The sequence below is a fragment of the Chrysoperla carnea genome, chromosome 5 (genome assembly GCF_905475395.1).
Source record: "Chrysoperla carnea chromosome 5, inChrCarn1.1, whole genome shotgun sequence".
Classification (NCBI taxonomy): Eukaryota; Metazoa; Arthropoda; class Insecta; order Neuroptera; family Chrysopidae; genus Chrysoperla; species Chrysoperla carnea.
In genome coordinates, this window is record NC_058341.1 from 18,430,797 (window position 1) to 18,444,250 (window position 13,454).

A 13,454-nucleotide genomic window follows, 5' to 3' on the forward strand; every position below is an offset into this window, starting at 1 on the left:
AACATTCCGTTTCAAACTAAAACTCTATCTTATGATAGAAAAAAGAAATATATATGTTAGCTTTAATAGATATATAATATTTAACAGAAAAGTTGTTTACAATCTTGTATGTTGCATATCATAAACATATAAATATATTTTGTATGAAAAAAATATAAAAATTAGAAAGTTTTTTATATAAAAAAGTAGAAAAACTATTTAAATGGATAATGAAGTAGGTATCTTTAGTCTTTACATTCAATGAAAAAACACCTGAGTCGTAACAGGTATGGTTTACGTGTTTTTAACTCGTGGTGCTGACAGCGTTAAATGTGAAACTTTAAATATCTTAATAGTAAATCAATTATGTCGGATTAATTGAGAATGGCCCGACTTGTTTTCTTCAGGAATTACGAATAATTCTAAATTACTGTGAATAAGTCTTCTTTTCTCTGAAATAATTTTTCTTTTTCTGAATTAGTCTTACCTTTTTTTAAAACCAAAATACTCATTCTATTCTATAATATTCTATTCTGCAGAAGAGAAAGAGAGTAAAAAAAAATTGGTATAATTTTATGACTTTTATGGCACAGTTTTGTAAAAATGATGGAGTGATACTAGGATATTTCGAGAATATTAGACTTTGAGATCCAGACAGAAAAATATATTCGATAATGCATGAAAAATAACGGTCACAGGAAAGGGCCATAATGGAAGGATTCAATTTTTTTTCTTTGTTATCCACGAAAGTCATCTTGACATACTTTTTTAACGGTTTCAATTTCAAATAGTCGCTTTTGAACTGCAGTATATAAAATTACATGTGTAACAAATTCTTTTAATTGTCCTTGATTGGGCCTCTACGATCAACGCTGTGACCATCATTTTCATTTCAATAATTAAATACGACCTATACTATAACAAATGGTTAGAAATTTTGTATCAGTGCTCCCAGTCTATTCTGAGCGCAATAATACAAGTAATATTTTTTGGTCTGTGAGTAGAGCTTTAAATAACAAAAATATTTATGCAATTCTGTCATAGATTTCTATTATATGCCTTCTTTTAGGAAGAACCAGATCGTTCGTTGATTAACTCCAAACGTCTTTTCTGCATATCATCAGATAAATTTTCAAAAATTTTATTTATAAAACCATCCATTACATTTATTTGAACTCGATATTCAATTTGTTCACGACAAATTGGACAATTATTCTGAGTTTGTTGCCAGTGTACAATGCAAAAATTGCAATATGAATGCTTACAATTTAAAGTAGTGGTTTCAATAAATATTTCACTACAAATTGAACATTCCAATTCAGATTCCAATTCTCGTAATAATAACGCTTGGCTTTCTTGACTTTGATTTTTTAGATCTTCTCTTAACAATTCCTGATGTTCTAGTTCATTTTTTAATTGGTTCAGAACATCAATAAGATTCTCTTCGGTCTCTTTTAAGCTTACTGTAATTTCTTCATTTTTTCGTTCACTTTCATTTAGTTTTCGAATATTTTCTTCATTTTCCCGTTCCTTTTCGTTTAATTGTTGTCTAACTTCTTCATGTTCATGTTTCTTTTCCAATATTTTTTGTAAAATCTTTTCATTTCCATGTCCATTTTCGGTTAATACTTGCGATATTTCTTTGGACTTGCGTTTATTTTCTTGAAAAATTGCTTTTTCTTCACGTTCATATTCTTCAACGATCTGCTTTAAATTTTTAAATTCCACATCGGGATGTACATTATTTTTTACGATAAATTTTTCAATAATTAGTTCATATTTCCGTTTTTTGTTATCTTCTTGTTCAACTTCTTCGTGTTCTATGCATTCATATTCTTCAATTATTTGCTTTATTTTTTCAAATTGTTCATATAAGCCATTTTTATTGATAAATTTTTTAATAATTTCTTCATATTTATACCTTAATTCTTGTCTAACTTTTTCATTTTCACGTTCATCTTCTAATTTTTGTATCAATTCGTCGTTTTCACCTTGACTTTCAATTTCTAATTCTTGAATAATTTTCTCGTTTTCACGATCTCTTTCATTCAATTTTTGTAAGAGTACTTCATTTCTACGTTCTTTTTCAATTAACTTTTTTATAATATTTTCATTTTGCAATTTTTTTTCATTCAACTTTTTTCTAATACTTTCACTTCCTCGTTTGCTTTCATTTAACTTATTTCTAATTTCTTCATTTTCTACTTCTTTTTCATTTAACTTTTTTTTCATTACTACATTTTCCTGTTCTTTTTCGTATAATTGTTGTTTAATTTCTTGAATTTCACGTTCCTGATTTTTTAACTTTTCCATACTTTCTTCATTTTCCCGTCCCTTTTCTTTTAATTGTTGTACAACTTCTTCATGTTTATGTTTCTTTTCCAATATTTTTTGTAAAATCTTTTCATTTTCATGTCCATTTTCGGTTAATACTTGCGATCTTTCTTTGGACTTGCGTTTATCTTCTTGAAAAATTGCTTTTTCTTCACGTTCATATTCTTCAACGATCTGCTTTAAATTTTTAAATTCCACAGCGGGATGTACATTATTTTTTACGATAAATTTATCAATAATTAGTTTATATTTCCGTTTTTTGTTATCTTTATCTTCTTGTTCAACTTCTTCGTGTTCTATGCATTCATATTCTTCAATTATTTGTTTTATTTTTTCAAATTGTTCATATAAGCCATTCTTATTGATAAATTTTTTAATAATTTCTTCATATTTATATCTTAATTCTTGTCTAACTTTTTCATTTTCACGTTCATCTTCTAATTTTTGTATCAATTCGTCGTTTTCACCTTGACTTTCAATTTCTAATTCTTGAATAATTTTTTCGTTTTCACGATCTCTTTCATTCAATTTTTGTAAGAGTACTTCATTTCTATGTTCTTTTTCAATTAACTTTTTTATAATATTTTCATTTTGCAATTTTTTTTCATTCAACTTTTTTCTAATACTTTCACTTCCCCGTTTGTTTTCATTTAACTTATTTCTAATTTCTTCATTTTCTACTTCTTTTTCATTTAACTTTTTTTTCATTAATACATTTTCCTGTTCTTTTTCGTATAATTGTTGTTTAATTTCTTGAATTTCACGGTCCTGATTTTTTAACTTTTCCATAGTTTCTTCATTTTCACGTACATTTTCTACTAATAATTTTTGCACAATGTCTTTCATTTGATCTGATTCAGACTCGAACTGTTTTAAATCTACTTCTGTAATATTCCCTCGTGGTATGTTTTTGTTGATTATAATACCATTTATATGTATGTTTGAGGGGCACTGAAAAATGCATACACAAAATTTAAATTTTCTCGAAAATTTTAAAATTGCGCATCCCCAGAACAGAATCAGTTGCATGAGAATATAAAGGTTGTTTTTGAATAAATGATCTAATTGAAGGGGTAGTAGAGTACAACAAAATACACACTTTGGTGTGTAAAATATCATTCCATCGGCTCTCTGGGCTAGAGGCGTTACTCTGGTATAGAACGTTCCTCTTGCAAATTTTCGTAGATTAAAATTTGTTCTGTTAAGACCCTAGCTATGGCTACTCAAGCCACAAACGATTTTATGGAGAAATATTTATCAATAACATTATATAAGCTAACACTTTATTGATGTTTGTCTACTGGCTTAAGAGACTTTTATTTCTAAAATAGTCGATTTAAACTATATAGGTATGTATCTACAGTATGTCCAATTAAGTCGGCATCATATGGAAAATTTGTTTATTATATAGCATTATGGTACGAGCATAACCTCAAAAAAAAGTGATATTTGATTATTTCATTTTACGTTTTAGGCCATGTAGAAGTTTTTAGCAGGAATAACTTAATTTATTCTGATCTGTTCGTTGGATTCGTCTGATTAAAAAGTATAATTTTGAGTATAAATTACTTACAATATTGTTGATATTCGTAATTGGCCATTGTCCCTTATCATTGAAATTAAGTTCACATTGAATTGGTAAAATTCTTTGGATAACAAATGTGTTGTTGGATAACTGAAAATAATATAATTATTTTACAAAGACGGGAAAGTTTTATCCATCTTATCTTATCTAACACACTTAACAACACCTTATTTTTCACAAAAACAGTATTATTATATGTAGATAAATATTGAGGATAATCGTATCTATGTACCTTAATGGATTTTCTACAAATTATTTCATCTTCACATTCTCCGACACTTCTAATTGACATTGGAAAATTGCCACTCATTTGTTTAATAATTTGATAAATATATAAAACAATAAAAAAGAATACTTTTGATTCGGGTTTTTTTTTGGAGTTTCAACGTTATCAGAAAATTTTATAAGAACAATCATGATTGCAACGTTATAGTAAGCGATATCTCCCTAGATCAGTGTTGCCAATCTCGAAGATTGGAATTATTGTACCAGAGTCGTAAAAATATTGCAAATTTAAAAAATTTATAGTAATTTGAAAAAAATAGTTTGACAGATATATTCATAGACATCTGATTATAATATAAATATAAATACTTATCTATGTATATATTATACCCAACTGTCTACACTGAACTAACTGATGGTCTATGACTCATACCACTATGACATCACAGCAGGGATTACCCGCGTTTTAGGTCACGTGATATACAGTTTAAAAATTACGATTTTTAATTTTAATATTTTAAAAGAAAAATGTGCTTTTATGACTCGAAATCAGAATATTTAAGTATATTTTTACATAAATTTTAACTATTTTTTACAAATTTCATTATTTATTTTTGACTAACGATAATACCCTATTTACAGAGAGAATGTCCGTGCGGAGTAAACATTCTCTATAATCAACAAAGTTTGTGTTATGACGTTCTGCCATGTTGAAAAATATACCCGCCAGTTCAGTAAATAACAAAACAAACTGTACTATTTTTTAATGAATGCATTAATAAAATTAAAAATAAATATATTATTATTGGAATGATTACTACAAGAAAATGCATATTAAACAAGTAAGTATTAATTAGCAGTTAATAATATTTAATCAATTGTTTTCAAAACAATATTAAAGTCATTTTTTATTTGATTCAATTTTTTTTTACCTAACTATGTTTGATTATTCAAAATTAAATTATTTGAATTCATTTCTATACCAATTTAACATTTTTGTTTTCATATTTTAGGTAATTATTCAAGGTTTTAAGAGTTACCGAGACCAAACTGTTGTAGAACCGTTTGATAAACGTCATAATGTCGTTGTTGGACGAAATGGTTCTGGAAAAAGTAACTTCTTCTACGGTATGTTTTAAGCATGATATGTATTTTAAAAAAAATTTATGGCTTTATATTTATATATTTTTACAGCTATACAATTCGTGCTAAGCGATGAATTCTCACATTTACGACCAGACCAACGACAGGCTTTACTTCATGAAGGTACAGGAGCCCGCGTTGTTTCAGCTTTTGTTGAAATTATTTTTGATAATTCAGATGCCCGTGTGCCTGTAAGTATTATGGAAATTAAAATTATTAGGGAAAAATATACCGTCATCTGTTATTAGTATAGTATTAAGCACAATAGTTCCTAAAATGTAGAAATTTCATTCAGTCCGAAAATCAAAATTACGAATTTTGGGACATCATAGGAGAACTGTATCCTTTATTCCATTAAAAATGATAAGAAAACATTAAATTCTATGAAATGTTTTAAACAAGTTGTTCGATACCTTTTTTACTTTATTATATTATAAATATAATAAATTATTGTGATCGAAAAAAAAAATTGATATCGGGGTTTCAACGGAAATACACGTTTTGAGGGTCCCTGATTCCAAAAATGTGGTTTTTAAAAAATGTTGCGTTCGTCGGTATGTCTGTTACCAAGCTGGAGCCTTCAATTTTCAACCGATTTTTCTCAAACTCGGTACATAGGTTCAGTTTGGTCATAATTCCAGACGATTTTTTCATTTCCCTACGCCTTTTTTCAAGGATACTCCCTTCTAGACCAAAACAGGATTTTTGGGGTTTTCTCATTAACGGCTCTAACGATTTCGATTAAACTAGGCACAAGTCTAGACCTTAAGGTGTTCCTAGGATTGGTATAAGCCACATATGCGGAAAAGTTCGAGAAGGCCCACACCCTAGGGAAAACCTTTCCAAATACAGGAAAATGGGATTTTCTAGGGAGAGGTTGAGGGGGCAGCAGTGAAACTTTGTATCAGGGTTTATATCAACAAGGTCCTAGGTTTGATATAATTCCCCTCTGGAACCCCTCCCCCTGTAGCTGTGGAGCCGGAAGGGATGACATCGTCAAAAGTGGTCAAATCAACCCTACCCAAAATTGATCAAATATTATTTAAAATGTCTTTATAAGTAACTTTTGTAACTTGGTAATCTTTGCTTAACCTCACCCTTAACACACTACATCCTTCTAAATATTATATTAAATCCAATAAATACCTAAGCCTGTTCCTCATTACTTATTTTTAAATAATTCTTACAATTTCGGACCGTTTATTTTTTTTTTTCATTTGTAATTTCAACTAAATTTTTCCATTTATTAAAAACTTTTGTCTAAATTTCCCAATTAAACAAATTTTATAAATCACCTTTTAATTTAAGATCGAGAAAGATGAAGTATATTTACGACGTGTAATCGGTGCCAAAAAAGATCAATACTTTTTAAATCGTAAGATTGTACCACGCTCTGAAGTGATGAATTTACTTGAATCAGCTGGTTTTTCAAATTCCAATCCATACTACATCGTAAAACAGGGTAAAATCAATCAAATGGCTACCGCACCGGATTCGCAACGTTTAAAATTGTTACGTGAAGTAGCTGGTACACGCGTTTACGATGAACGGCGTGAGGAGTCTATGACAATTTTAAAGGATGCTGAGGGTAAAGTTAGTAAAATTGTGGATTTTTTACAAACCATTGAGGATAAGCTAAGTACATTAGAGGAAGAGAAAGAAGAATTAAAAGAATATCAAAAGTGGGATAAAATTCGTCGGATGTTGGAATATGTTATTCATGAAAAAGAATTGAGTGACAATAAAAAGAAATTAGATGAGGTAAGTAGCTAAATCGAAAATTTGATCAGTAAAAGGGGTTATGCGACAATATATTAAAAAAAATGGGATATTGATGGAAGAGACTCTTCTAGATTGGTATGATCTATACTCTATAGTGTAAAATTGAAATTAATAATTTGGAAAAAAGGACACATACCATTTTTAAAATTTCTATTCTTAAAGACTATGAAAGGGGCAATCAAATTCATGGTATTTTTAAGATTGATATTGTTTGAACCCAACAACTTTTAATTGCAACATTTTTCTGCATCTCTACAAGATATTTATCGAACGTACTGAATATCAAAATAACATGTAGATTTTTACTCTTCTATAATAGTTTGGCCTACCTAGCTACACATTAAGTTAATATTGGTAGAGACCAATATCACTCGAGGGATTAGAAATCATATGGTAAAGTGTGATTCTGATCTGATTTTTAATATATGTCTATGCCAGGTTTTTGACAATTGAAGATATTGAGATGTTACTAGCTGTTAAAGGCCTATTCAAGCAAGGTCATTTATTAAGTTTTTTTGTTTTAATTTTAGTTGGAAAATTCAAGAAAATCATCTGGTGAAGAACAACATAGATACACGGAAGAATTAAAAAAAGCTATTGAAAATATTCGATTATATACGCGAAAAGTTAAAGATTCCAAAAAAGAATTAACACAAATAAAAGATGAACGTGACACTTTGACTGCTAAACACCAACAACTAATCAAAGATAAAACTAAATTAGATTTAACAATCAAAGATTTATCAGATGAAGTTGTTGGCGATAACAAATCAAAACAACGAGCTGAAATTGAATTAGAAAAATTACAAAAAACAATTCGTGAAAAAGAAGCTGAATTAGAAAAATTAAAACCACAATATGAAACAATGAAGAAAAAAGAAGAGGAATGTACAAGAGAATTATCTTTAAAAGAACAGAAACGTAAAGAATTGTATGCAAAACAAGGTTAGTAGAAGAAATTAAAATAAAAAGAAAGTTTGATTCAAAATATATTAGTACAATTAAGGATTTTGATGTTAATATTGTGTGAACATTTCTGTTGAATACCATAAGATATGTTGCTAAAATTGATTCTAACCCGTCAGTACTCGCGTAAATCGTTCGGTAATCTTTAGCCACGTGATGAGAGATTTGCTCTTATGCATCAAATATTTCAAGCGTTAAATATTCTTTAAATCAAAGAGTATAGGATAGAGGAGAAGCGTTCCATAAGAGCTAATGTAAAATCGTAGTGTACGAGTTTTAGCGTCTCTACCGAGTAAGGTTTCAAACTTAATAGTTAATAGTCGCCCCCGCAAAGACCAACAAACCGAATAGTTGATCTCCACAGACTCCAGATGTCACTCACAATTATATTTCTGCCTTTCTTCTATCCTATACTCTTTGCTTTAACTTTGTAAATCATAACCTCTACATAATTTTTTTTTTTAAACTACATTATAGATAAATAGTCAATTTTTTACGGATATTTTCCAAGAGAACGTTTATACCCAAATCCTTGCCTATGCTAATTTTTCGAGATTTCTCTAAATTTTTGCTTTATTTTTCTTATATTAGGACGTGGTAGTCAATTTGCGTCCAAAGAAGATCGAGATCGTTGGATTCAAAATGAATTAAAATCATTGAACAAACAAATTAAAGATAAACGTGACCATCGTGACAAGTTAACGGAAGATCTTCGACAAGATGCGATAAAAAAGCAACAACTTGAGGCAAAAATTCAACAACAAACACTTGAACAAGATCGTCAACAAACGTGTATCGGTGATCATAACAAGAAATTTTACGAATTAAAAAAATTAAAAGATCAGTACCAAGCAAACCGTAACGATTTATGCCGTCGTGAAAGTACGATGCATCAAAATTTAGCATCGTTAAAGGAAGATCTTGCAAAAGCTGATCAAGGATTACGTTCAATGGCTGGGAAACCTACTTTAAACGGTCGTGATAGTGTTCGTAAAGTATTAGATACATTTCGGTCACGTGGAGGTCGAGAAGGTGAAATTGCTAAGGAATATTATGGATTAGTTATTGAAAATTTCAATTGTGAGAAATCAATTTATACAGCTGTGGAAGTAACTGCTGGTGGTCGATTATTCCATCACATTGTTCAATCTGATAAAGTTGGTACACAAATTTTAAAAGAAATGAATCGTCAAAGCTTACCTGGAGAAGTTACATTCATGCCGTTGAATCGTTTATTCAGTAAAACACCAAATTATCCATCTGATAAAAATGCGATACCCATGGTTTCAAAATTGAATTATGATCAAAAATTCGATACTGCTATCCGTTATATATTCGGTAAAACATTAATTTGTCGTAATTTAGAAATTGCGACAAGTTTAGCTCGAACAACTGAATTAGATTGTGTAACATTAGAAGGGGATCAAGTATCAGCAAAAGGTTCATTAACTGGTGGTTATTTCAATTCAACGCGATCAAAATTAGAAATGCAAAAAAATCGTAGCGAATTAATGCGGCAAATTAATGAAAGTGAACAAGAATTAGCTGGTTTACGTGAAGAATTACGTAAAATTGAATCACAAATTAATTCTGTCGTATCTGATATGCAAAAAGCGGAAACAAAGAACAGTAAAGCTAAAGGTATTTTTGATAAAGTACGTGCTGAGATTCGACTGATGAAAGAAGAAATAAATAATATCGATCGTTATCGTGGTACTAAAGAACGTAGCCTTGAACAATTCAAATCAAACTTGGAAGCCATGCTTACTACTAAAGAAGGTTTAGAGAATGAATTACACCAAGAACTGATGGCACAATTATCAGTCGCTGATCAAGCGGAAGTTGATAGTTTAAACGATGATATTCAACGATTAACACGTGAAAACAAAGATGCATTTAGTATTCGTATGCGATTAGAGGGTGATAAAAACAAATTAGAGCAAATTCTTACAAATAATTTAATGCGACGTCGTGATGAATTACTTCACGCCTTAGAAGAAATATCACTTGAAGAACGTAAACAACAATTAGATAAAAGTAAAACGGAATTAAAGGAAACTGAGGCAAATATTAAGAAAGTTAAAGCAGAAATTAGTGAGTTTGAGGAGAAAATTAGTAAAGTTAGTAAGAAATTAAAATCAGAACAAATTGAATTGGATAAATGGAAGGCTGTTGAAAAAAGTACACAAGAAAAAATTGAAGAAGATTCAAAAAGCTTAGAAAAGATTGCTTCCAAACAAAATTTATTAGAGCAAAAAATTGCTGAATGTACGGAAAAAATTAATGCGTTAGGTGCTTTACCAGCACCAGAAATGTATGAGAAATATCATCATATGCACTCAAATAAAGTAAGCAATCTCAGATATTCTCGATAACACAGGTCCGCGAAAAAAAATTTTTGTCAGCTGCATGAGATATTTTTACTAAATTATATGTATTAGAATGTCTAATTTATTTTTATTGTGCAATAATACTACTTTAAGACTAGTTTTATATAATATTACTATAAAATACTATATAATACTACTTAAAGACTAGTTAATGTTGTTAATATCTATGAAAACCTATGTGATAGAATGTTTTGAATAGTTTTCCTGTTTTTGGGAGGTCAAAATCTATAAGAAAATGTAAAAAAATCCTATGCAGTTTTTTAGTCGCAGACCTGTGTAATCAAAAACGTCTAGTAATCTTTCTAATTTATCAATTTTTTTTACAGTTGTTCAAAGAATTGGAAAAAGCAAATAGTCATCTAAAGAAATTTAGTCATGTGAATAAAAAAGCTTTGGATCAATTTATGAGCTTTTCAGATCAAAAAGAAAAGCTTTACAAACGAAAGGAGGAATTAGATAGAGGGTAAGTGTATAACAGTGTGTTCAGAAAGAATTAGGGGAAGTTGAACATGATCAGGGATTGACATTGAGGATTAATTTATTAATAAACTTTTTTTTTCTTCGAATAATTACAGTGAACAGAAAATTCGAGAACTGTTAACAATGTTAGAAAATCGTAAAGTTGAATGTATCCAATTCACATTTAAACAAGTTTCAAAGAACTTCAGTGAAGTATTCAAAAAATTAGTACCATCAGGACGAGCACATTTAGTAATGCGAAAAAAAAATGACGAGGGGCATGAAATATCACCAGAGGATATGAATTCAGATAATTTTACTGGTGTTGGTATTCGAGTATCATTTATTGAGGGTGATGCAGAAATGAGAGAAATGAATCAGTTATCTGGTGGACAAAAGTCATTAGTTGCACTTGGTCTAATATTCGCCATACAAAAATGTGACCCAGCTCCCTTCTATTTATTCGATGAAATTGATCAAGCCTTGGATGCCCAACATCGAAAAGCTGTTGCCGATATGATACATGAATTATCAAGTGAAGCACAATTTATTACAACCACCTTCAGACCTGAGTTATTAGAACATGCACATAAATTTTATGGTGTTAAATTTCGTAACAAAGTTAGTCACGTGGAATGTGTTAGTCGTGAGGTGGCTAGAGATTTCGTCGAAGACGATCAAACACATGGATAAATTTTTTATAATTTTAAATGTTTTAATCGTTTTAATCTAAAAGGATTTAGTAATGGCTACGTGATTTTAATTTTAGAGTTCATTATTAAAGCCGTACTATCAAGTAAATTGTTTCGTAAACTTAAAAGGGATAGTCTGGTCTAGAAGCCTCAATTGAAGGCAGTTTTCAAACGAAGATTATAAGAAAATGAAAAATATTTATGTAGCCATTTTTCATATGACATTTTTGACATTTTAAAAATACAAAATGAAAATTTGTTAATAACACGACACGCTGATTGACATGATTCTAGCCCTTGTAGTGGTCTGAATAAAAAAAAAACCTTTAAAAATATGCAAAAAAAAGAACGATTTCTTCAAATTTCTAGACCAGAATTGTCTGGTTATTAGGGTTGCCCTTTAAGTTTATATTTTACTAATGAAAATGATAAACGTTTATTTACTGTTGACACGTAAAAAACTGTACAGGTTGTGACTCGATGGCCATAGTTTAAGAGCGTATTTTTTTACAATTTTAAGTCGAAAGTACTTTATATACATTTGTCCAAAATCCAATCGATAAGGAACTATGTGCACTATTAAATTTAACCAATAAAGTAAAGATATTATTGAGTAAAGTAGTTTAATGTTTTATTAATTAAAAATTATAATGTAATGAAAATATTGGTTCAAAATATCCCACCGCTGGCCTCCGAGATCTCCAAACCTATCTTCTTTTAACAATTATCTTTGGAGACATATGAAAAATCTAATGCATTCAAATAAACCACAAACCAGAGATGAACTGATTCAAAATATTATGGCTGCTCGATACCAGACCACCCAGATATTCTCAGGAGAGCGAGCTACGTCTTTAATTATTAGAAGATTATTATTGGTTCAATTTCATAGTGCACATAACTCCTTAATTATCGAGTTTTGATCAAAATTATATTAGTACTTTCGACTAAAAATTTTCAAAAGAATACGCTTTTAAATTTTGGCCATCAATCACGGGACACACTGTATAGTTAAAAATTAAGACACCACTATTATGCTACAAGAAATGAACTCTGTAAAGTACAAAATTTAAAGGTTTTTTTCCAATCCAATTTTCGTTTTGTTATTTTGGTTTATAATGATCTAAACTTGACCGTTATTATATTTGTTTACTACCGAAAGCTATTACAAAATTCATTTTATTTATAATAGAAATAATTTTTAAAAAGATTTATTTAACTTTTATAATTAATACGAAAATGATTTATCATTGAAAGGGATTTTATGCAAATGGATTCAACTTTATATTTTTTAAATATCACGAATTATAATTTTCGCAAAATCTGTTGAAGCATTCTGAAGTTTTACAGAATGTGTGTATAAACAAATTTGATATAAATAATTTCTACGTATGAATGAACCTTTTTTTTTTCTTATTACCAAATCCTTCTCCAACCTTTAATATATCCTCAAAAAAAAATTCTTTCTGAGGCTTTCAGAATTAATCTCTAAAATTTAAAACATTTCCCATTTTCGAAAAATTAATTACTGTAGGTTTTATTTTTATCATATTTGAAGATAAAAGGATTTTATCTTCTCTTGAGGAAGATAAATGTTTGCCAGGAATTTATTTAAAAAAGGTGAGTAAAAGGTATGTATATTACATTATTGATTAATATAATATGTCAAAAGTGGAGTAGTGGCTAGCCCAGTCGGCTCCGATTACAGAGTACCTTGTTTCGAATCTGGGATTGTTCCGATTAATTTTTAATTATAAAGGTTATTATGCAAAAATAATGTAATTTTTTTAGATAATTTTTATGAGAATCAAAAGCGACAAATAATTAAGAGAGTGAGGTATATTTTATGTTATTTTAATTCCCACCCCCTGACAGAAGAGTGATTTATGACATAAGTAG

The 13,454-nt window shown here is 29.2% G+C and overlaps 2 protein-coding genes across 2 annotated transcripts; one reads left to right on the plus strand and one right to left on the minus strand.

The window, feature by feature from the left end:
* Nucleotides 1-223: 223 nt before the first annotated feature.
* Nucleotides 224-4,272, minus strand: LOC123300606 (trichohyalin-like). Its single transcript, XM_044883203.1, has 4 exons — nucleotides 4,131-4,272; nucleotides 3,887-3,988; nucleotides 2,940-3,264; nucleotides 224-2,801 (listed from the first exon to the last, which is right to left on the minus strand). Exons 1-4 carry the CDS (start codon nucleotides 4,206-4,208, stop codon nucleotides 1,045-1,047), a joined length of 2,262 nt encoding a protein of 753 aa, XP_044739138.1. The 5' UTR covers nucleotides 4,209-4,272; the 3' UTR covers nucleotides 224-1,044.
* A 563-nt stretch (nucleotides 4,273-4,835) lies between these two features.
* On the plus strand, nucleotides 4,836-12,712 carry LOC123299656 (structural maintenance of chromosomes protein 3). Its single transcript, XM_044881938.1, has 8 exons — nucleotides 4,836-4,965; nucleotides 5,137-5,251; nucleotides 5,318-5,457; nucleotides 6,575-7,027; nucleotides 7,579-7,993; nucleotides 8,606-10,362; nucleotides 10,731-10,867; nucleotides 10,980-12,712. The coding sequence occupies exons 1-8, from the start codon at nucleotides 4,951-4,953 to the stop codon at nucleotides 11,554-11,556; spliced, it is 3,609 nt and encodes a 1,202-aa protein (XP_044737873.1). The 5' UTR covers nucleotides 4,836-4,950; the 3' UTR covers nucleotides 11,557-12,712.
* The last annotated feature ends 742 nt before the right edge of the window (nucleotides 12,713-13,454 follow it).

Bases quoted from the DNA above. Each gene is read 5' to 3' on its own strand.
- LOC123300606 (XM_044883203.1), bottom strand. From the start codon at position 4,208: ATGAGTGGCAATTTTCCAATGTCAATTAGAAGTGTCGGAGAATGTGAA. The intron at 3,265-3,886 runs GTAAGTAATTTA...TGCATTTTTCAG, and splicing joins TTACGAATATCAACAATATT to TGCCCCTCAAACATACATAT. The intron at 2,802-2,939 runs GTATTAGAAAAA...AAATTATTCAAG, and splicing joins AAACAAACGGGGAAGTGAAA to AATTAGAAATTGAAAGTCAA.
- LOC123299656 (XM_044881938.1), top strand. The intron at 5,458-6,574 runs GTAAGTATTATG...TTTTAATTTAAG, and splicing joins ATTCAGATGCCCGTGTGCCT to ATCGAGAAAGATGAAGTATA. The intron at 10,868-10,979 runs GTAAGTGTATAA...GAATAATTACAG, and splicing joins AAGGAGGAATTAGATAGAGG to TGAACAGAAAATTCGAGAAC.